The sequence below is a fragment of the Helianthus annuus genome, chromosome 7, assembly GCF_002127325.2.
Source record: "Helianthus annuus cultivar XRQ/B chromosome 7, HanXRQr2.0-SUNRISE, whole genome shotgun sequence".
Lineage (NCBI taxonomy): Eukaryota > Viridiplantae > Streptophyta > Magnoliopsida > Asterales > Asteraceae > Helianthus > Helianthus annuus.
Window position 1 is genome coordinate 137,083,301 of NC_035439.2, and position 25,699 is coordinate 137,108,999.

Genomic DNA, 25,699 nt, shown 5'->3' on the forward strand with positions numbered 1-25,699 from the left:
TTCTTGTTTTATTCTTCCCCTAACATTAGACCTCATTAAAACCCTAACACCGCCACCTCCACCGCCACAGGTATGTTAGAATTTTAGGAATACTTTTCATAACCAGGATGCTAATTTTCATAATTTGTGTGTTAGTTTTTTTCACCTCTTCTGCTACAGATGTCTGCAGATGTGGTCCACAAACTACAGACATTTTACCTCTGAAAAAACAAACAGTACCTAAATTGTCTAGTAATTCACTACTACAAAACGGGATGATTTGGGTTTTAAGACGGGGTTTCTAACCCCGTCTTAAAATAGCACGTCTTAAAATAGAGTTGTTATAAGACGGGGTTTAAAGTAGACACTGCCTTAAACATGATTAACCTCGTCTTTTGATCCAATACATTTTTTAGAAAATTATTAAAATTAATATGATGAACCCCGTTTTAAAATGTAAGAAAAAAATGATAGTTTCGTGTTTATTACAAACTTATCCAAATGAAACTAATATATATACACCAATTCGAACCTTTTCAAATATACCAATACACATTCAATTCGGAAATTAACCGGCTAGAGTACAATTATTTGCTAAATGTATAACTACATTAAATTATGGACTACATACAATTCCAAAATCTATATATAAAGCTAAACTAATGGAATACCTAACTCTTTAAAAGAATTCGTCATCAACGTCTTCAACAAAATATGTATATCATTATCCGTAGTCTCTCTCATGTCGTTGCACATCTAAAAATACGTAAATAAAAAAAGTTATTACAAACATTATCAACGAAAACTAAATGCAAATAAAAAAATCAGCGCCATCTTCAATACAGTTGTAAAGTTTTTACAATCACAAGAATTTGGTGAACGAGTGAAAGGAGTTCATACCTGGTAGCCTACACTCTAGAGCTCATTAGTATTTTGCGCTTCACTGCAAATGAACATTAATATTTTGTGATTATACGTCTTCAGGTACCCAAGTTTTAGGAATGCCAAAAGAATTTAGTGTATCATAGTCACACACAAGCATAATCTTTAAAAATGCTACTATTACATAAACAAAATACAGATTTTTCTAACTTAAAGTTTCTCAAACTAATCTTTAAAAATGCTACTATTACATAAACAAAATACAGATTTTTCTAAGTTAAAGTTTCTCAAACTCATTTCGCCTGGTTTGTACTTAACCAAAACATATAGTAATAGTTTCATTTTAGTCAAAACAAAGTAGGCATACTGAGACAAAAATTATTATAAACATTAGGCTCGTGAGTCAGCTCGAGCTCATTTGGTAAACGAACTTGTTTTTAGGCTTAGGCTCGAGCTTGTTTAAGCTCAGCTCGTTCAAGCTCTTTTTCAAGCTACTGTAGCTCGGCTTGTTTACACCCTACAATATGATTTTGCACATTTGAACACTATTGCTACTTATAATCATATGATCATTTCCAGTTTAAGCTACTAAAAACAAATAGATACGTTTCATAGCACCATACCGCCAGCTGCTTTTTGAATTTTTTGCAAAAGTAGGTGATCTACAAAATAAAAGAGTGCAATTAGGTGCATTTGGAAAATAACTTCAGAATTAGGTAGGTTGTGAACTGATTTCGCGACCTTCTCTCCATTTTCTGCAAAAGTACAAGGTCTCCTGCAAAAGCTGAGTTGGTCTGCAAAAGTCTGGAACTGAAACAGCGACCTTGTGAAGGTCGCGAATTCATTTACAAATGTTTCAGAAGGTCGTGAATTCATTTAACAATGTTTCAGAAGGTCGCGAATTCATATTTAAATGTTCCTGAAGGTCGTGAATCCATTTAACAATGTTTCAGAAGGTCGCGAATTCATATATAAATGTTCCTGAAGGTCGTGAATCCATTTGTAAACGTTGTTAAAGGTCGCGAATTGATGTCCAGAACTTATACAAGGTCGCGGATCCATGTTCCAAGCTTGTTAAAGGTCGCGAATTCCCATCAGAACTTTAATAAAGCATTGCAGAATTTATTAACCTTTTCGGAAGTTAGTGTATAGGTGAATTTATGAGGTTTTTGTCCCTTTCTTGCATGAAATGTGAGTGGTAATGTTTTTGTGATAAGACTTGACCCTAGCTCTAAAACCTGCACATTTGAATAGTTGTGTGTAAGAGAATCCCACTGTATTGTAAGGAAAACTTCTGCAAACACAATGAATTCGAAAATTGAGGCAGCTGGTGAAGTATTTACATACGAACATAAAGCAAAGGAGTTGAGCTACGTTTTCAATATCAAAGTCAATCCTTTCATTAACAAAAAAAATTCAGTCAAGTGTTATAAGCCGAAGATGAATTTTGAATGTCATCCTGGTCCGATGAATGCATCGGTGTTGTTCTTGGGTAACAATCACCGTGCGTTTGAGGTGTTTAAAAATCCTACACCGTATGATAACCCATTAGATGTTAGACGTTCAGATCGAACGTTCTGGCAACATATCAAAGAAAATCCGGTTAGTGGAAGGGTAGAAGCTTTAATACATGCAGCAGGTTTCAGCGGTATACTGCAATGTGGGTACAAGTATCTTGACCACGCGTTAATAACTGCGTTGGTTGAGAGATGGAGGCCAGAAACTCACACCTTTCATCTTCCATTTGGAGAAACGACCGTGACATTACAGGATGTCAACGTGTTGTGGGGGCTACCGATAGATGGGTTGCCTATTTCTGGGGCTGACACTGGTATGTCGATGTATACTGTACGCGACAAGTGTCAAACGGTGTTGGGGTTTACCCCTGAAGAAGCTTTTGTGAAGGGCAAAAGGGTTAGGTCCGCCCGAGTTTTAGCACAAATAACGTCATCCAATTTTTCTGAAAATGAAGCATCAGATGAAGATTGCATTTTTCGTGCACGTCAAATAATATTTTATTTGATAGGGTGCACAATCTTTCCTAATAATGCAAACAACCTGATTGATGTTAAATTTTTAGATTTTCTGGTAGACTTGCCCGCATGTTCGGGATATAGTTGGGGAGGTGCTGTGTTAGCTCTCCTTTACAGAAACCTTTGTAATGCTACATCACCTAATGCTATAGCCATTACTGGCCCAGTTGCGCTTCTACAAGTGTGGGCTTGGGAGAGGATTCGCTGTTTTGCTCCTGCTGTTGCCCGGTTCCAGTACAATGCCCCGTTAGCTGCTCGGTAGTGTGAATTGTAAATAATGAAATTTTTTATTTTGTATATATATACCTGACTTATGTTATTTTTTTAATTTAACCTTTTAGGTGGAAGGGAAGCTTAACGTGTACAGACGTTTCCACACATTGCCTGAGAACATATAGATCTCAGCTGCAATCAATGACCGAGGCAACGGTATGGTTGTTAGTTGTTGACATATAAAATTTAAGTTTGTTTGAAAAGGTTTTAATGAATGAATTTTTTTTTTGTTGCAGTTTAATTGGAGGCCATACGACGACATTCTCGGTAGCCTCCCCGATATATGTCGGAGTGGTATGGCAATTTGGCGGAGTTGTTGCCCTTTGCTATGCTACGCGGTTGTGGAGCATCACTATCCTCAGCGAGTGATGAGACAGTTTGGCATGTTCCAGTACATACCTAACCCAATTGCCATAGATCATAATGAGCATGCCAGACTTCATGCCATGAACCGGAGTGGGAAAACCGGCTGGAACTGGTTAAGTCGTCACGCACCGTATGTTAGTCAGTGGGAGGCACGTCATCAAAACTTGGTGACGGGGGAACTCACGACATCTGTTGGAGTTGCCAACGATTACATGTCGTGGTACATGCAACATACGGTGTTATATGTGTCTAACCCACAGTTGTCAGCTGGCCCTACGAGCGGATTTCAAGACGAAGGAGCGAGGGTCCAAATGATGGTATTTACAAGTGTAAAATTATTGAAAGCATCCATTCTTATTTTTAATTAAAAAATTTATTATTAATTTATTTTTGCAGTCGGAGACGATGGGTCTAATTCACCGATCTGAAGATGTGGACGTTATTCATGGTGCGGCTTATCGGGCCCTTGAGATGTCTAACGTACCACAATACACACAATATCCGACTCATCTGTCACAGGAGCCGGTGGACCTTGTTTCATATCCTCGTACACAGAGGTTAGGTAGGCAACGACGTCGTGCTCGCGGTGGTAGAAACGTTGAAGAGGCCGGGCCATCAAATTGGGGCCCAAACTTCGAAACAGGGGGGGTTCAGGATCCGGTGGTAACGAAGATTTAAACTTTGCGGTAAACCTTGGTAATACTGATACGGGTGCATCATGGCAGTCGGCGTTGGCTACGGCATGCTCCGAGGGTTTTGACGTGGGTATGTTATTAAACCCCCAACCAAATGATATGGGTCACAACAATCAGTTTGTAGACCCGAACATAAGTCAGGCGGGGTTCTTTAGCCCCTCGTCCCATATGATGGACCCCAACACTAGTCTGGCAGGGTTTGTTACCCCCGCGTCACAGATGATAACATTTATGCCGGAGACCCAAACAGACTATCATTATTGGGCCCCAAACCAAAGTAATGAAGATCACCGGAACCGTTATGCAGATGTTGAACCAAACCCCTTAGACTGGAGTCTCGACTTGAACCTGTTTCCACCACCACCGAATGACCCGTAGAGTGTAATACGTTGTGAATTAAATATATTGTGTAATAAACTGTGAAATAAATATATTGTTCTTTTTGTTTTTGTTTTTGTTTTTGTTATGTCTATTATTAATTTTTTTCAAAGTAAGGCCATGATAAAAAAACACATAATGATGTATTTATATTTGTATGTCATTAAGGGTATAAAGGACATTTCACAATTTTAAAGTGTTAAGCATTTTTCTGAAAAAGAAAAAATATTTTTAACTCAATTTCTACCCACTATAAATACCCCTTCATGGCTAACCCAGGTGACAAACATAGTGAGTGAGAATTCCACAAAAACCACAACCACCTTCATGGCTAACCCAGGTGACAAACAAGTAGCTGATGTGGTGCAGAGAAAGTCAATTTCGATTCTAAACAAGTTAAGACGTCCAACGGCTGGTTCTAGCACTTCGTCTTTTCCAAAGCCGACCGAGGTCGTGGTAAATAACCATGGGTCGTCTGCTCAGTTGAGTAAACCTGGTGGCAGCCCTCCAGAAAGAAAAAATTTTCCATTTCCAACCGAAAATTCAGATAATTGGTCAAGGGATGCTGTTGAGTTTTACCTAAACGGGGATTCCCCTTTTTGTTATTCTCGCTTTTTAGGGGAAATACAGCTACCTAGAAGCTTTTGGGGTAGCCTACTAGGCTACGAATCTAGCTCATGCCTAAATGACATTGTAAACCCAATCCTTCCATTATTAAATTTTGATTATACAAATGAATGATTAGATATATATTTTCTTTATGGCAGCATGTTCAAGCGTGGACGCTAAGAATGATGCGGCTTCGACAATCTAAACTTTTAAAAGACCCGTCAAGGAAATTGCGTTGGACGGTTTTACCTCCGCAATTTTATGAAGACGTGTGTTATACGAATGATTGTTAAAGAGCGGTAGACATGGCGGGAAAGAAGGAACCGTATCCTCCATTTTGGGAGGTTGATTATTTGTATATTCCGATATGGATTAAGCAGGAGGACTGGTTACTATTCCGTGTTGATCTGTTTAACATGGAAATAACACAATATTGGACTGATAAAAGATGGGGAAATGATAAAAGACGGCTGGTTGAACACGTGATGGACATTTTTCCAATTTTCTTCAAGCATTTTCTGGACCAAATCCAATATTGGCGAAACTCGAGATACTGCACAAAGAAAAAAGTTTCTTTTCGTTATGTTCAAGACGGTGTGCCTCAGGACAATGGTAACATTGCTAATTCAGGGGTGCTTGTCTGTATGATGATGGAAAACCTTGTAAGAGGCAAGTCGCTCATTGATGAAACTGATGTAGAGGAGAGTTGTACCAACTATCGTCGCCACATGGCTAACGAGCTTTATAGATGGCGTTGTATGTAGGATTAATGTTTTTGTTGTTTATAAATTGTGGTTTCGTAGTTTCTTTATAATAAACAATTTAATGTTTAGTAATATTCCGACATATTAGGCTTTTTGTCAAAAAGGGCCAACCATGCGTTTTTTGGGTCCGTTATCTCACCGGTGTGTCCAACTTCGCCATCACCGGGTTTGTTCGTGTCGTCTGCTAGGGTGAATAAGGGCTTGGGGCATTCGCGTTGTCTCGCCGGAGGTCGTATCTTCTCGTTATGAGTGGTGGAAAACGGCCAAAAGGGCATTTTTGGCCTTTTGTGAAAAAGGCCCAGAAAGGGCCAACCATGCGTTTTTTGGGTCCGTTATCTCACCGGTGTGTCCATCTTCGCCATCACCGGGTTTGTTGGTGTCGTCTGCTAGGGTGAATAAGGGCTTGGGGCATTCGCGTCGTCTCGCCGGAGGTCGTATCTTCTCGTTATGAGTGGTGGAAAACGGCCAAAAGGGCATTTTTGGCCTTTTGTGAAAAAGGCCCAGAAAGGGCCAACCATGCGTTTTTTGGGTCCGTTATCTCATCGGTGTGTCCATCTTCGCCATCACCGGGTTTGTTCATGTCGTCTGCTAGGGTGAATAAGGGCTTGGGGCATTCGCGTCGTGTCGCCGGAGGTCGTATCTTCTCGTTATGAGTGGTGGAAAACGGCCAAAAGGGCATTTTTGGCCTTTTGTCAAAAAGGCCCAGAAAGGGCCAACCATGCGTTTTTTTGACAAAAAAAGTCAAAATTTGATATTTAATTATTTAATACAAGTACGATAAACAATTACACGTTTTATTAACGACTAGGGGGAGTTGGCGTTGTCTCGCCAGAGGTAGTATCCTCTCGTTTTGGGGGTGAAAAACGAGCTGCATAAAACTCATCCGCCATCTCTCTTCTGTATTTCGCGCAAGCCTCCACAACATCTCCCCCAATCCCGACGTCCTCGTCGTTAACCAGTTTACTTAACAACATACAAACTAACACCCCTGAATCTGGTCCTGGGTTTTCCTTTTGATGTTGGCAAACTTCAGTATGTGTCACCATTGTCTTTTCCACATGTGGGCGTACAGAATGTTCCCAGTATGCAATTTGTTCCAAAAAAGTTTTGAATAAAGATTCAAATTTTATTAGGGTTGGGTATACCCTAACTTGAATCAAGTTTGACCCATCAGAAACACTAGAAGTACACGTCCCAGTAAAATACAAAGTAAGGTGAAGTGTCCGCATATCAACACGAACCATGAACCAGTCTTCAAGGTCAACACATATTGGAATATAAACCTGAGACAAAAATAAATAAGATAAACGTATTTGGTTTAAGATATACAGTGGGGGATGATAGTGTTACCGTATCGATGTCCCATAATGGAGGGTAATGTTCCTTTATTCCAATAGCAAAAGGTAACGCGCGATGGTTAGGATTCTCTTCTAAAAGGTCGAGAAATTGAGGTGGAAGAATCGTCCATGGAAACAGTTGTTCTGGTCTTTTTGATTTGTTTATTAAAATCCATCTGAACCTCATCATTCTCGTTACCCACCCACACACATGCTACAACGGTGAAAGTTTTATAACATGAGAATTAAAATAAATTTCCGGAGGGTTTTAATAATTTATATCCTTACCAGTGGCGACAGGTAACCGTAGTTCTCGTATCCAAGTAGGGCACCCCAAAACTCGGACCCGAGTTGTCTCCTTCCAAGGAAGCCGCTATAACAGAAAGAAGAATCTCCGTTATGATAAAACGCCATTACATTTTTTGACCACGATCTAGACTCTTCTGTTGGGTAATAGTACCAGCGTCTCTTTCTGGGGATCTTCTCAGGGGGGGTATCAGGGACTTCCTCAAGCTCCAATAACGAGTCATCTGGGTCCCCCATTTGTTGTGTGTCGTTGGTGCAATTCGAGATGGGGGTATGAGTGACTATTTATACAAGTAACTGTTCTGTTATACAAGGTCGCTGTTTCATTCAGGGATGTTATACAAGGTCGCTGTTTCATTCAGAGATGTTATACAAGGTTGCTGTTTCATTCAGAGATGTTATACAAGGTCGCTGTTTCATTCATGGATGTTATACAAGGTCGCGGTTTCATTCAGAGTTGTTATACAAGGTTGCTGTTTCATTCAGAGATGTTATACAAGGTCGCTGTTTCATTCAGGGATGTTATACAAGGTCGTTGTTTCATTCAGAGATGTTATACAAGGTTGCTGTTTCATTCAGAGATGTTATACAAGGTCGCTGTTTCATTCAGAGATGTTATACAAGGTCGCTGTTTCATTCAGAGATGTTATACAAGGTCGCTGTTTCGTCTATAAAAGGCCCTCCATTTGTAGTACCTCATCACTCTTCTATGCAATACCATTTCGTAGTAATGCATAAGCGCAATGTTGGCAAACGGTTACCTCCTTTCTCCCACTTTCAAAACAATTGCTTAACTGAAGAAGACAAGAAAGCTATTTTGGAATGGGAACTACCCCCAAAGGTTACTGTTTTGGATGAAGGAAAGAAATCATCAAAATCGGAACCTGTGGAGCAAGGAGGATCGTCTTCCGGTGCAGTTGTGAATCAGCAACTGGCGAAACAGAAGGACGTTCGTGGAAGAAATAAAGAGGTTGAAGAAATCCCCGTTGTCAAAAAACTTTGGACCTATCAAAATCAACAGTTTGATTTCAACCCTAACCCGGAGGAGGATTACGATCCAGAAGTCCTGAAGGAAGCTTGGAACTATGAGGAAGAAGAAGAAGACTGGTCCTGTGTTTGGCACAACCCATATTCTGGAGAAGAGTCAGACTCGGAACTATCATCTAGAGGTGACTGCCATTGGAAATAGGGTTGCTCCGTTTCTATCATGATGTTTGTTGTAGTGGTGTTTACTTGAAAGTTTTTTGTCCTTTTCTATCTCTTTAGTGGAAGAAGTTATTGTACTATATTGTATCAGTAATGTATTGTACTAGTATTATAATAACCACCCACCCCTATACTTCTCCTGTCTATAAATACCACCTATCACCCAAATATGTCTTCACACCTTTACCTCACCACACTAGTTATTCCGATGGCAGATGGTGATAACGAATTACACATTCATTTTCATTTGCATATACATGAAGGGGAGCCAAACCCTGCAAATGTTGAACGACAACCAAACCGTAACTCTGTTCAGCCACAACCGAACCGTAACACTGCTCATCCACAACCCAACGTTAACTCTGTTCAACCACAACCCAACCGTAACTTTCTTGCACCCCAAACCAACAGTAACCATATTGGTCGACAACCAAACCCTAACAGTGTGCTCCTCTCCACTGAACACCTGCATGCCCCTCCCAGACCTTCACCCCTCAACCAACATCCTCGCCCACCACCATATGTTGAACATCCAAATCCTTGGATTGTGTAGAACCCTAACACTGCATCGCCAAGGGTTATAGATCCATACCCGGTATGTAGGTTTGGATGCATCTACCATAGCATGTGCTACCACCAATACGACAGTGATCGTGACTCTAATGCGTTATCAGATGATGCCGTCGTTAGTGATGATCCATGGGAACAATATGACAACTTTGACAGCGACTCTGATACATCCTTTTGATTCCAGATGATGCCGTCGTTAGTAACTTAGGGGTTCCTGTATTGGTAGATGTATTGTGTGTTCGTGAATTCTCCTAAATTAAAATAAACCACGTAATGTACTTTGATGTTTTTATTTAGTGTTTTGTGTTTGTGAATTTTCTTAAATTAATAGTCGTAAAAACTCATTTTTTTGGAACACATGTCTTAATTGTTAAATTACACCACCAATTGACAATTCAAACAGAAATACCAAACACAAAACATAGGAGGATACACCTAACAGTTAACATTAAAACCACAAAAAGATACTAACTTAACGTCGGCCACAGGTCTTCCTGTTGTGACCGGTTTCTCCGCATCTGCTACATCGACGTGCCTGGGGTTCATCGTGGTAGTTAACATCCATCTCGTTTTGAATTCTTCTTGAACGAACCCTGCCACGATGTGTTGTGACCCTCGAAGGGTCCCCTTGAATTGTCCAGTCCGCTTCTTCCCACTCATCTTTGTGTCCCAGGGTGAAAAAATGACCGCTATACTGTTCCTGATAGGTGGTGGTGTGGAATATGGAGTGGGTAACGTCATGTGGTTGCTCACCCCTCCAAGCGCAAACAGCGATAGCATGGGAACAGGGGAATCTAAGCATTTGCCATTTCCCGCATGAGCATCGGTGGCGTCTGTATTCAACGGTGTACTCGTTTCCACCGTCATCATTGTTTTCTTCCCTTGAAACCACCGCGTAACGACCTTCTCTGACATCGTAGACGGACACTTCATGTTGCATGGCCACTGAATGCAACTTGTTATACCTGGACCAAATTCTAGGGGGTAGAGGGGTATTGCAGCTTTGGGCCATCTGCGCGTGGCGAGCATACTCTGATACGTCCTTGGTGAACGTATAATGAATTAAGGCTTTTACTGGCAGGAGTCTTGCTTCCCGTAAGACATTATTCATAGACTCAGATATGTTCGTCGTAAGGTTACCCCAACGACGGTTTCCGCGGTCATGAACAATAGTCCACTTGCTTTTGTCGATGTCGTTCAGGTAGTTCCAAGCAGCCTGATTTAACATCTGCATTTCCCTAACAGCCCAAAGATACTTTCTTCTCTGACTTGTGCTCCCGATCATCCAACATAGCTTCCTAAGAGATTTGGTCTTGAACCTACCACTAAAATTGCTTCTGACATGCCGAAGACAATAACGGTGGTAGGCGTTTGGTTCCCTCCAATCCAGAAGGTTCTCCATCGCATTAATTATCCCTGCATGACGGAATTTTTCATTCATTCCCATCCAATCAAAAGGCATTCCCATCCTGATAGAACACAAATTCTACTGTTACAGTCTTTGGTGACATATTCTCTCAAATTTTGGAAAAACCAACACTAACTATGAACCGTCTCTTCGTCAACTAGCGCGTACGCCACTGGCATTATGTAGTTGTTGGCGTTTTTGGTTACCGCAACCAACAGCTTACCACGGTACCCTCCTTTCAAGTGTGTGCCGTCCACAGAGATGACAGGTTGGCAAAGATGAAACGCGCGAATAGAAGGACCAAATGCCCAAAAAACATATTTGAATGTTGGATTTCCTGGAGCCGAGTGCGGGTGATGAAACCATGAAACAACCGTTCCAGGGTTTCGAGACTGAAGCCGTAACACGTACTTTGGCAGCTCCTGAAAGTTGCTTTCCCAGGTTCCATATATCCTCTCAATTGCTTTTCTTCGTCCACGCCACGCCTTCGTATACGTAACATCGACAGACATCGCTTGCTTTATATGCGTCCTGATGTGTTTCACCTTCAACGCAATGTCTGTACGAATTTGCGGTAGGATGTGTGCAGCGATATCCTTAGATCTAAGGCACCTGTTGTTGTTGCGTACCACTGTGGAATAACAAGTGTGGGCAGGCGCCCAGTTTGTAATTTGCCAAAGGTGTTGGTGTTTCTGTTTTGATGCCGTTGCACGCCATTCACACAAAGGGGCATGAGGGAAAGGGTTTTTAAATTTTTTGTTTCTCGTGTAGCATTTAACTTTGTATAAAGTTGGTTTGCTATCCATCACAAATATTTCCCTTCCACGGCGAATGTTCCATTCTCGGATAGCAAGGTCCACCTCCTGTTTTGACTTGAAATACATGCCGAGACGTATATGTTTTACTTTTGGATTCCATACGTCCATCACATTATCTTCATAATCCGGACACATGTAATCCCTAAGTTCCTCGTCGTCGTCTGGGTCGTCATGTGTCGCTGGAATGATAGGCCGCGGCTGAGCCAGGGTCAACTCAGTGTGTTGGTTGACTGCAGCCTCGTCGTCAGAAGTACCATCGTCGGATGGTGGTGCCTCTTCACTTTCAGAACTTTCTTCGGTGCTGCAACTTTCAGAATCATCAAAACCGTCATTATTGTTGTCACCCACCAGAAACTGGGAGGACGGTCCTACTATGTTATCAACAGAAGGCATCAAGTGGTGTTCTTGAGTTGTTTGCCCGTATCCCTCGTCATCTTCATCAGAATCTTGGGTGTCAACAACATTACGTTGTGTAATGTCATGCAGAAGGTTTGTGAAACTGAAGTGTTGGACAGGATTGACTGCCTCCCACTGAACATAGATCTCGGCAATGAAGTTGGTTTCCGATACTTGGGCTAAATAGTTCATTGTTTCAATTCCATCATCGTTGAATATTTTTGTTGTCTGAGATATGCCCTCAAACGTGTACCCTAGTAACAATGAAAGGCGCACCGATTCTTTCTGAAGTTGAACATGATTACAGATTGAATCCACCAATTCGTCATACGACGATTTATGTCGCATAAGGAAAGAGGTTGTTAGCATGGATTGGTCAAACTGAACAGACCCGTTAACAAAGGAAAACACACCGCCCCAATATAGTCTTACGAGGTACGGCCGAAAAGAATCCATGAACTAACAAAGTTAAGATATGATAAGGATGAGTGGGTTGTGTAAGCTGGATTTGGTTTGTTAGGAAATGTTAAGAACTCAGTGGGTTGTGTAGTGGGTGGAGAAGCTAATACAACCAGTATTTATAGTGTTGGAGTAACAAGATAGTTGGTGGAGCCCACCATCTTGGTGGATGAATAGACAAATAATAATATTTTTTAAAAATTCTAATAAGTAAAAATGGTGGCAGTTCTCTTATAACGATTTTTAATACATTGAAGTTAGTGGGATTTTATTATTCATTTGTAGTCTTGGTTCTAATTTTTTTTTTTCAACCATCAATGAAATTAAGGTTACAACAAAGCATGATACAAACCCAAATATAAAAAGGTTTACAACATTACGATCCATCAAACACTCAAATTACATAAATGTATTACTATTTTTAATTACATACAATGTTCACTTCGTACTATTTTAACAAATCATTTCTATATGCAACACTGCTTGTCGGGCTTCCAATTAGAAGTAAAATACAGCGAATCCCGTCCCATTTCTTCTTATATCGAGCTTCCTGATGCAACTTTTTATGTGAAGGAAATGAGAGGTCGCTGGAGGATCTTCGTGGGGCTGATTCCCCCACCAAAACTGGAAGAATAATTTACGGGAGGAGGTGGTAGATGACACAGACATCAACTTCGTACAATGTTCACTTCGTACTATTTTAATAAATAATTTCTAATTGCAAGACTTTTTGTCGGGCTTCCAATTAGAACATAAATACAGTGAATTTAAACCCGACCCATTTATTCATATATCGAGCTTCCTGATGCAACTTTTTCTGCGACAGGAAATAAGAGGTATAAGGTTAAGGATGCTGAAAATTCTGCAACCTCGGTGATGTTCGGCGAACCACATTACAAATTTTTTTTAAGTTCATACCGAAAATGCGGCTGACGCCACCACCAGAAGTTGCAGAGTAATTTACGGGAGGAGGTGGTAGATGATAAACGCTCAGCGTCTGCCAAATCTTTCAAACACTCAATAGCAGACGTTGACGCAACCACAACAGCAGGTTTTATTATCCTCGTACACGTTACGGGAGGAGATGGTAGATGAGAATAATCTTTCTCATGCACACAACATCTTCCCACCAGGTATACGAAAATTAAAACTGAGAAAAACATCATGACGAATGATCCAACAGAATCATCATACATTGACCGAATTTTAAAATCAGAAGACATTTTTTAATAAAGAACATCATACAATACAGACACAATTTAAATTTCAAAAGTCAATTTTTTAAACAAACACGGTATGAATTTGGTGTGCATCTGTTATGTGTGGTTGGGTAAAAATTCAGATTTTCATAACACATTTAATATCATTCTGCGAGCATTCATAAATTTGACAACCTTTAATAAGCTTGTGACACAAAACAGAGACCTTTAACAAGGTATGGACATCAATTCGAGACCTTTAACAACGTTTGTACATGAAATAACGACCTTTAATAAGCTTGGAACATGGATCTGCGACCTTTAACAACGTTTACAAATGGATTCGCGACCTTTAACAACGTTTACAAATGGATTCACGACCTTCAGGAACATTTATATATGAATTCGCGACCTTCTGAAACATTGTTAAATGAATTCACGACCTTCTGAAACATTTGTAAATGAATTCGCGACCTTCACAAGGTCGCTGTTTCAGTTCCAGACTTTTGCAGACCAAGTAAGCTTTTGCAGGATACCTTGTACTTTTGCAGAAAATGGAGAGAAGGTCGCGAAATCAGTTCACAACCTACCTAATTGTGAAATTATTTTCCAAATGCACCTAATTGCACTCTTTTATTTTGTAGATCACCTACTTTTGCAAAAAATTCCTGCTTTTTATCCTTTGACTTTGACATAAAATAAGGCATTTCAAGTTCCGGTTCTCTGTATTGTAAATGATTTATCTTGCTTAAACACTTGCAGCCAATTATCATAAGGCCCAACATGTCTCCGGCCCTCGTCCTTTTTTTAGGGTGTGAACTATTCACGAATGTCGGGAGGTCTAGCATATGTTGTGTTAACCGGGTCCGCGCTAGAGAGTCCCCTCGCACAATAGATCCCCAATTTAAAACCCTCAATGAGAAACCCCTATCACCCAAACTCGAACTTGAGACCTAGAGGAGAAAACTCACCCGAACCCACCATAGGTGGAACTTAAATACACATAGCTACCACTAGAGCACTACTGATGGTTAACACACAATGACTGTTCCCCATGTGCATATATATATGGTAGAGTTTATTTAAGAATCACTCTTATTGCGAGAACCAATGTAAACATAACAAAATAAACTCATTTCATCACCACCCAAAACCTAAACACACACACCCACCTCACCACCACCCAAAAACCTAAACCCCCACCCACCTCCCTCCCATACCCCGACCCCCCAAAAACCTAGAAAACCTACCCCCTCCCCCCCCCCCCCAAAAAAAAAAAAAAATAATACCTAAAAAAATTAACCTCACCACTAAAAACCTTAAAAACCTAACCCCTATCCCACCCCTAAAAAACCCCACAACTAAATGCTAAATTTTTTTAGTTAAAAAATCGCTACTTTTCGTCCCAAAAAATATTTTTTTATTTATTTTTCTTTTTTTGGAAAAGAAAAGTAGCGATTTTTTATAAAAAAAAAAGTTGTGTTTTTTAATTTTTTTTTTTAGGTATTTTTGGTTGTATTTACGCTGGTTCTCGTGGTTCTCACAATAAAGGATGGTTCCTAACGGATCCTTATCCTAGATATATATATATATATATATATATATATATATATATATATATATATATATATATATATATATATATATATATATATATATATATATATATAGGGTAGGGATCCTAAGAGAAGTCCACCTTATTTGAGAAACTTGAGAAACATTCTGGACCACACGTTTCCCTAAGCTTTTCGTAATATACACATATGTATAGTTTAAAATCGACTATATACCTATATGTATATTGTCAAATCTTGAATTATACACATATGTGTACAATCGATTTTAAACTATACATATGTGTATAGTACGAAAAGCTTAGAGAAAATGTGTGGTCCCGAATACTTCTCAAGTTTCTCAATTAGCCTAGTGCTTCTCACACGATCCTAATCCTATATATATATATATATATATATATATATATACACATAGGGTAGGGATAGTGTACATTAATTCAGAAGTGTGAGAAGTGTATTATAACACTATATATAACACTATATAACACCATATAAACAACGTATAACACTATGTAACACCATATAACACCATATAACACTATGTATCACTATATAACACTATATAACAATATATAACACTGTACACCTATCATAGACATGCTATCAGACAAAATATAGTGTTATATTTGTTATATAATATTATATAGTGTTACATAGTGTTATATGGTGTTACATGGTGTTTATATGGTGTTATATATAGTGTTATAATACAATTCTCACACTTCTAGATTAATGTACAGGATCCTATATATATATATATATATATATATATATATATATATATACATATATATATATATATATAGGGATAGGATCATGAGAAAACGACATCTAAATGAGAAAACTAGAAAACTAACTAAAAAAGCCTAAAAAAAGCTAAAAAACATACCAAATTTTTTTTTTACAATTCTTTAAAAAAATCGATATTTCTTATATATAACAGAAATTTTCAAAAAAAAAAAAAAATTGTTGTACCGCACATGTGCATTATATGTATACTACACATGTGCATTATATCCGTAATATTGCACATGTGCAATACAACAAAAAATATTTTTTCTATTTTTTTTTTGGAAAATTTTTTTCCATGCATAAAATATAGCGATTTTTTTATAAAAAAATGTAAAAAAAATTGTTATGTTTTTAGGATTTTTTAGTTAGTTTTTGGTTTTCTCATTTAAACTAATTTTCTCATGATCCATCTCCTATATATATACACGTGTGTAGATCAATGGCCAGGATTTGTTCACTCAGTTCACAAATACAGTGATGTTCACTCTAGAACCCCACCCTATATATATATATATATATATAGGGTGGGGTTCTAGAGTGAACATCACTGTATTTGTGAACTGAGTGAACAAATCCTGGCCATTGATCTACACACGTGTATGGCCAGGATCTCATCATCAAATCGTAAAATACACTAGTGTATTTCAACATCAAATCCTGACCATTGATCTACACACGTGTATTGCCAGGATTAGTTCACTCAGTTCGCAAGCTACACTAGTGTTCACTCTTGAACCTAATCCTATATATATATATATATGGGAATGCTAGACAGAAAACCCTTAAATTCTTAGGAAACTCTGGAAACTCTGGAAACTCAAATCTCCCCCCATTTTTACCCAACCTCCCGACATTTTTTTTTTAAAAAATAACACATGTAATATACATGTTTTAAAGTGTTTTGGGCCAAAAAAAAAACAAAAAAACGCCATAGGGATTTTTTTTAAAAAAATAAACAAATTTCAGCAATGTCCGGTTGCCTAACATGTGTTAGACAAAAATGCTGAAAGTTGCTGAAATTTGTTTTTTTTTTCAAAAAACCCTTCGGCGCTTTTTTGATTTTTTTGGCCCAAAACTCTTAAAAACATGTATATTACATGTGTTATTTTTTTCAAAAAAAAAAGTCGGGAGCTTTGAGTTTCCCGGGTTTCTTAAATATTTAGGGTTTTCTATATAGCCCAACCCTATATATATATATATATATATATATATATATATATATATATAGGGTGAAGTTCGGCTACAAAGTCCATTTTTCCTACAAAGTGTACAAAGCCATAAAACACCACAATTTCAGCCATAAAACATACTCAAAACCCACAAATAAGAGAGTGAAGATCACTAAAACACAATATCCAAACCCTAACATTCCATAAAAACTTCAAACACATCATTGTAGAGCTATGAATATAAAACACAACATGATAATCAACATAAAACACACTAATGTTAGTCATTCGGTAATCAAAGCCTTATCATCCAAAACACAACACAAAACCCACAAATATGGCATTTTAGTAATCTTCACTTTGTTTTTTGTGGGTTTTGAGTGTATTTTATGGCTGAAATTGTGGTGTTTTATGACTTTTTACACTTTGTAGGAAAAATAGACTTTGTAGCCAACTCTCACCACATATATATATATATATATATATATATATATATATATATATATATATATATATATATATATATATATATATATATATATATATATATATATATATATATATATATAGGGCCAGGATCATTTCAGAACCATAAATATTTACAGAACTCCTAATAAACAATCTTTTTATTTATATATTTTTATGTTTAGGATAATTTTATCATTTTTTATGTGTATTTTTACGATTACATACATGTTAAGAATAATTTTATCATTTTTTATATGTAATTTTATAATTACACATATGTAAACTAGTTGTTTTACATATATGTAATTAGTTATGACACATATATATAATTTTGGCAATTAAACATATGTAAACTACTTTTAACATGTATGTAATCAAAGAAATACATATGATAGATGATAAAAAGATCCTAAATACAAAAAATTATATATAAAATGAATGTTTATTAGGAGTTCTGAAAGTTCTGTAGTTATTTAGAGTTCTGAAATGAACTCAACCCTATATATATATATAGGCTAATTATAATAAGAAAACTCACTCCAGTTGACTAAACCCTGAAAACTCTAACATGTGGCTAGGATTGATCCACGTTTAAATTTATATTGAAAGGAGTAAGGGCATGATGGTCTTTTTCTATCTTATATTTTTGACATTATGGTGATGGGTTGGTGATGTGTCTGCACACGCAGACTTCTCATAGTTCCTTCTTCTTGTCATCTTTTTAATTAATGTATGTTGTACTTGTTTAGACTTCTCAAGTTAGCCTTTTCTCTCACATCTTCCTCTCACAACCTTCCTTTTCTCTCATTAATACATATCCTTCATCAGCTTTCTCTCACATCTTCCTCTCTACCTCATTCCAGATCTAAGATCTGAAACAAAACTCTCATTTCCAAGTTCCAACTCTCTACTCCATCTCTCTACCAACAACATCGCATCCTCCTTCCACCACCACCATCACCGCCTTAACCTACTTCCACCACCACCACCACCGCCGTAAACTCTCATCCCCACAGCCGGATCCGGATCCAGATCGGAAATAATCAGAATTAAACATCACTCTTCCTCTATCTTTCCACCATCTCCCATCTCTCTCTCTTCGGGAACCAGATCTGCAATGGTGGTTGCAGATTTGGTGGAAGGTTAGGGTTTGTTCGAAATAAAATTTTGGGGTTTTCATGTACAAAAGAGGATAACTCAAATTGACGGTTGAAGGTTGATGAAGGATGGTGGCAGGTGGGGTTGATGGCGGATATTGATGGCAGTCGTTGTTGTTGAAGGAAGGTGGCAGGTGGGTTGATGTTGGCGGTTGTTGATGAAGGATGGTCGCAGGTGGGTGGTGATCGTTGAAGGTTGATGAAGGATGGTGGCAAGTGGTGGTCCGGTGGTAATGGTGGTTGTTGGGAGCTACGGCGGTGGAGGGTCTAGCTGAAAACATGAATAATCAAAGCCAAAGCCAATATCAGGTGCTCGATTTGATTTTGAAGCCTTTTTTAAGCTTGTTTAATTCAGGTGCTCGATTTGATTCATTTTTTAGGCTGCATTTTTAGTCTGCATTTTTGTTGTTTTTATGGATCTGCAATTTTTTTTGTTCAAGAAGATAAAGGTTTTTAAGTTCTTGTTTTATGGATCTGCAAATCCGATGTTGAAGATGATGTTTTTGTTCGAACCAGGCAAAGATCCAGTAAAATTACACATCCTTTTTTACGTTTTTTGAGGATGCTGAAGGGTTTTGTTAGAATTTTTTGTTCAAGAAGGTGAATATGTATATTTTTAAGCTTTTTTTGCAAATCTGCAATTTTTTTACTCTGCATTTTTGTTGTTTTTTGTGGATCTATAACTTTTTTTTTATTTTTTGTTCAAGAAGATAAAGGTTTTTAAGTTCTTGTTTTCGATACATATTGCTTTTTATTATTGATTTTATCATTTTTTTGTGTAAAATTTGTTTAAGATTTCTGAACAAATCGAAACAATTTGATTTAAGTTCTTGTTTATTGAATTAAATTGAAGTTACTTTTCTTGTTTATTGTTACTAATTGTAGTTTTCTCTTGATACAAATAATAAAGATAGAGTAAATTTTGTTAGATGAAACAAATGTGTTAGTTTACAAAAGTCAAAGGGATTCGTGTGAGTGTAACAATTGGTTCATAATAATGTAATATTTTATGTAACAGAAAGTAACCTGGTCTTTGGTTATGTTACACTTTTTTTGTGTAACATCTTTATGTAACCCAACATAGATGGGTTTAGTAATGTAACAATTCTAATATGTTTTGTTAGTTACATATTTAAAAATTCTAAAAAAAACATAAATAGTTACATTTTATCGTGTTACATAAATAATGCACGTTACTAAAAATAAAGTGTGTTGTGTTTCTGGCATAAATTGATAATTAAAAAATGCATGTTACATTTTTTCGTGTTACATAAATAATGCACGTTACTGAAAATAAAGTGTGTTGTACACTTTTTTAGACTGTTGTTTTTATTATTGATTACATCATTTTTTGTGTAAAATTTGTTTTAGATCTTGTTCAAGAAGGTGAATAAGTATGTTTTTTTTCAGCTTTGTTTGGAAATCTACACTTTGAAGATGATGTTTCAGATGTTGAAGATGATGTTTCAGATGTTGAAGATGATTCAAAAGATGTTTGATATTGAACATAGTTACGAAATGTAACAATCAAAGAAAAAATGTCTGTTACATTTTTTTTGTGTTATAAATGTAACAATCAATCAAAGAAAAAATGCCTGAGATTTATGTAGACTTTTGCTGTGTTGAATCTGAGAATTTTATATGTTATAGATTTTTTGGTTTTGTTTTTACCATGTTACATTTTATTTTTGCCTCAGATTTTTGTACCTTTTTGCTGTATCCATGTTACATTTTTTTCACTGAGATTTTTGTACATTTTTGCTCTATGTGTGTTTGATCAGTGATTTTTTGATGGTTGCTTGAATATCTTTGTTAATGGGTGATAGAAATTTAATCATCAGAGAGAGAAAACATAAAATAATGAAAGAAAATTACTTTAATCAAGAGAGAGAGAGAGAGAAAACATAAATTAATGGGTGACAGTACTTTACTGCACTTTTTTGTTCCAATATTACCCTTCATTACATTAAATACATTAAAAAATTGAAACAAAGTACACAAAAGCAATTGATGGGGCAAAAGTTAATCCTAGCCATCCATCAACTTTGATCAATGGTGATTAATGGGTTTTCAGGGTTTAGTCAACTGGAGTGGGTTTTCGATTTATCCTTGCCCTATATATATATATATATATATATATATATATATATATCTATCTATACTACTTTAATAAACATATATCAAGGACAAGATGGTAATTGAACAAGTGTTGAAAAAACACTTAATGCACTATGTACAACTGTTAAGGCACAAGAAAACACAAAACCATTTACCCTTTAGACCGATCTACATCTGCCGTCCATTTTTTTAACTTTATCACACGGATCTGGATCTGGACCGTCCATTTGACTTCACACGGATCACCAATTGCTTTCTCTCTCAATGCTCACACATCTCACAAAACAACATCAGATCTTCTTTCTCTCTTCTCTCTCTCTTCTCGGCGATCTAGGGTTTCATGAGATCTATCACCAGATCCGTTTGAATCTATCACCAGATCCGTTTGATGAGCAGATCTAGGGTTTCATGAGATCTCGCTTTATCTGGCAAGGGATCCACAGATTTGAACAAGGGATCCGTTTGATGTTCTGATAAGTTGCAATGAGTGTTATATATCTTACCATGTTCTTTTGTGATTCTTACTTTTCAGGTGAAGCGGTTAATGGACATATTTAGAGCTAAAATTGTTGATATCTAAGAGAAAGCTACAACCATTGAACTGATAGGAAGAGCTTGACGGATGTTCGAAGGACGAAATCTGAGGTTTACGAAGGATTTTCGCATGTGTTTTGTGATGAATCGACTCAGGTTAGGTTCTAAATGTTGATTTATCTTTAATCTTGATGTGGATTTGTTAGTAGATGCGGTTATTTCAAATTAGGTTGAAAGTTTTGTGATATTTGAATTTGTATTTTTGGTGATGATAGTTAGGTTAATTTCAGATATGACATAGTGAAAGGATAAATTGTTTTTGTAGTTTTGATTTTACTTTGTTCTGTTATATTTTGATCTTTTCCTTCATTTTTGGGACTGATAAGTGTCATGGTTTTGTGATAATTATGATATTTAGGTCATTTTTGGGGATGATAAGTGTTGTAGTTCAATGAAAATTATGATAGTTAGGTCAATTTTAGATATGGAATAGTGAAAAGATAGATTGTTATGTACTTTTGATTTTAGTTTGTTCTGTGGGATGTTTTGATATACTTTTTCATTTTTCGGGATGATAAGTCTTGTGGTTATATGATAGATTATATTTATGTGAGGTGTAACATTTGACCTTAATTAAACACTCACAAAGCTGATTGTTATAGTTTTTATATGTATGTGTTCATGTATTGGCAGGATAGAAGGATGTGCTAGCATAATTGGGTTAAATTTATTTATGATGGTGGGGCTAGAGGAATTAAAAAAACTCATACCGCTATCAAGAGGCTTCTGGAGAAAGCTGGACTTGAAGGCTATCAGGTAAGACGGGCTGCAATGCATTCTGTTGAAAGCTTTCCTACATCCGATGTTTTAGTTAGGATTTACTTTTTTAATTTTTTTTATGTTTACTTGTTTGTTTATATGTCACATGCAGATTAGTAAGACAAAGGTGTTTCTAAGGGCCGGACAGATGGCAGAGTTTGATGGTTGTCGGACTAAGGTCCTAAGTTATACGACCTAGATGGCTTGGATGTTTCCCAAGTGTTCTATGATGCATAAGCTGAGCCTGTGAGGCTATGATGCATAAGCTGAGCCTGTGAGGCTATGATGCATAAGCTGAGCCTGTGAGGCTATGATGCATAAGCTGAGCCTGTGAGGCTATGATGCATATGCTGAGCCTGTCGACTCTATGATGCATAAGCTGAGCTTGTGTTCTTAATATGTCTGAACTGAAACTGTTAAGGCTATGATGCATAAGCTGAGCCTGTGAGGTTACATATGTGTTTCTTGTGCTTAAAACACTTGTACATCATGCTTTAAAGGTTGTTTAAGTTTAGTGGAAAATTACTCTTGTACATCATGCTTTAAAGCGGGGTTACATAACACAATAGACTGTGATGATGATTGTATTTTGAGGGTACATAGAAGATCCGAGTAGCATCTTGGCGGGGCAATATCCAGGTTGCATAGTTCTCACTTTGCAACCGTCTGTTGCAGCCATGGCTTTACCCGTAGTTGTGTTCATCTCTCAATTACATGTCTGAGTCTTCCAGTTGTAAAAGTATTATCACAGATTCACAGATCTAAAAGTACATGTCTGAAAGACAGCTTGCTTGCTGCAGTCTCTATAAAGTACTATACGATATATCACTTGGATGTTTCCCAAGTGTTCTATGATGCATAAGCTGAGCCTGTGAGGCTATGATGCATAAGCTGAGCCTGTGAGGCTATGATGCATAATAGACTGTGATGATGATCCAGGACAAGATGGTAATTGAACATCCGTCAAGCTCTTCCTCACTGTGATGATGATCAATAGAGAAGATCTGATGTTGTTTTGTGAGATGTGTGAGCATTGAGAGAGAAAGCAATTGGTGATCCGTGTGAAGTGAAATGGACGGTCCAGATCTAGATCCGTGTGATAAAGTTAAAAAAATGGACGGCAGATGTAGATCCGTGTAAAGGGTAAATGGTTTTGTGTTTTCTTGTGCCTTAACAGTTGTACATTGTGCATTAAGTGTTTTTTCAACACCTTGTTCAATTACCATCTTGTCTTTGATATATGTTTATTAAAGTGATAGGAAGAGCTTGACGGATGTTCGAAGGACGAAATCTGAGGTTTACGAAGGATTTTCGCATGTGTTTTGTGATGAATCGACTCAGGTTAGGTTCTAAATGTTGATTTATCTTTAATCTTGATGTGGATTTGTTAGTAGATGCGGTTATTTCAAATTAGGTTGAAAGTTTTGTGATATTTGAATTTGTATTTTTGGTGATGATAGTTAGGTTAATTTCAGATATGACATAGTGAAAGGATAAATTGTTTTTGTAGTTTTGATTTTACTTTGTTTTGTTATATTTTGATCTTTTCCTTCATTTTTGGGACTGATAAGTGTCATGGTTTTGTGATAATTATGATATTTATGTCATTTTTGGGGATGATAAGTGTTGTAGTTCAATGAAAATTATGATAGTTAGGTCAATTTTAGATATGGAATAGTGAAAAGATAGATTGTTATGTACTTTTGATTTTAGTTTGTTCTGTGGGATGTTTTGATATACTTTTTCATTTCCCAAGTGTTCTATGATGCATAAGCTGAGCCTGTGAGGCTATGATGCATAAGCTGAGCCTGTGAGGCTATGATGCATAAGCTGAGCCTGTGAGGCTATGATGCATAAGCTGAGCCTGTGAGTCTATGATGCATAAGCTGAGCCTGTCGACTCTATGATGCATAAGCTGAGCTTTGTTCTTAATATGTCTGAACTGAAACTGTTAAGGCTATGATGCATAAGCTGAGCCTGTGAGGTTACATATGTGTTTCTTGTGCTTAAAACACTTGTACATCATGCTTTAAAGGTTGTTTAAGTTTAGTGGAAAATTACTCTTGTACATCATGCTTTAAAGCGGGGTTACATAACACAATAGACTGTGATGATGATTGTATTTTGAGGGTACATAGAAGATCCGAGTAGCATCTTGGCGGGGCAATATCCAGGTTGCATAGTTCTCACTTTGCAACCGTCTGTTGCAGCCATGGCTTTACCCGTAGTTGTGTTCATCTCTCAATTACATGTCTGAGTCTTCCAGTTGAGTGTAGTTGAGAGTTTGTAAAGTGTGAGTAGAGTGTAGATATCTCTGAATTATTTATAGAGACTGAAGCAAGCATGCTGTCTTTCAAGCATGCTGTCTTTCAAACAGTGCTGTCTTTCAAACAGTGTATGGAAGAGTGTTGATATATTATAGAGACTGCAGCAAGCAAGCTGTCTTTCACACAAAAGTAAAGTGTTGCTTTTTCCTGTTGATTGTACTTCCCTGCTTTTGGCATCCCTTTTTGTGAGATGTGATGTTGTTTTGTGAGATGTGTGAGCATTGAGAGAGAAAGCATATGGTGATCCATGTGAAGTCAAATGGACGGTTTACGTAACACCCAAGCTATGACAGGTCATCATTCCAACGAGCTATCTTAGCAACCCAGTGTTAAAGGTCTTCCTTTTAAAAGGTCGAAGAACAGTTCAGGCTTGACCATAGATGCGGTCTCACCATCCCATGTCAGATTCAAGAACAGTTCAGGTATGTCACTCGCAACTCGCAAGGAAACCTTTTTTTAGGATCTGAATTTAATTAGTTATACCTTTGGTTAACGACTGTCACGATCACTATTATTACAGAACAAGCTCACTCCGATCTTCTGGCTGCCGGAGAAAGTGTATCTGCTTGGAGAGTCTCGGAATCGGCTTTAGTGACGCTGAACGCTGCTTCATTCGAATCGATGGGGGCTTCATATGCAGAATGTTCCCTCACTTAGTGGTCTCATGCTCACTCAAGCAGAGGTAAAGTAAAGTTTATCATCATTCATCAATTTTCTTTTCTTTTTTTTTTAGAATAAAGGTTTTTATATTTGCAACTTGATAAAATGTGATTTATATTAAATTTATTTTAAGTTAATAGTGTACTGGTTATAACTAATATCAAATCTTTACTAATACTTGATTTCTTTTTATGATGGTTGACTTTGCGAGAACTAACGGAGCTTGTGTTCTTAATATGTCTGAACTGAAAGTGTTTGAGGCTATGATGCATAAGCTGAGCCTGTCAGGTTACATATTTGTTTCTTGTGCTTAAAACACGTGTACATCATGCTTTAAAGGTTGTTTAAGTTTAGTGGCAAATTACTCTTGTTGTGTACTCCGGATTTTGTGTTCTTAATCTGT

At 37.3% G+C, this 25,699-nt stretch overlaps 2 protein-coding genes across 2 annotated transcripts; one reads left to right on the forward strand and one right to left on the reverse strand.

Annotated features, from left to right (window-relative positions):
• The first annotated feature begins 2,166 nt into the window (after window positions 1-2,166).
• On the forward strand, window positions 2,167-4,606 carry LOC110876910 (serine/threonine-protein phosphatase 7 long form homolog). Its single transcript, XM_022125067.1, has 5 exons — window positions 2,167-3,152; window positions 3,236-3,323; window positions 3,404-3,850; window positions 3,930-4,196; window positions 4,259-4,606. The coding sequence occupies exons 1-5, from the start codon at window positions 2,167-2,169 to the stop codon at window positions 4,604-4,606; spliced, it is 2,136 nt and encodes a 711-aa protein (XP_021980759.1).
• Window positions 4,607-9,870: 5,264 nt separating this feature from the next.
• On the reverse strand, window positions 9,871-10,866 carry LOC110876911. The gene has a single exon (XM_022125068.1). The coding sequence runs from the start codon at window positions 10,864-10,866 to the stop codon at window positions 9,871-9,873; it is 996 nt and encodes a 331-aa protein (XP_021980760.1).
• Window positions 10,867-25,699: the final 14,833 nt, after the last annotated feature.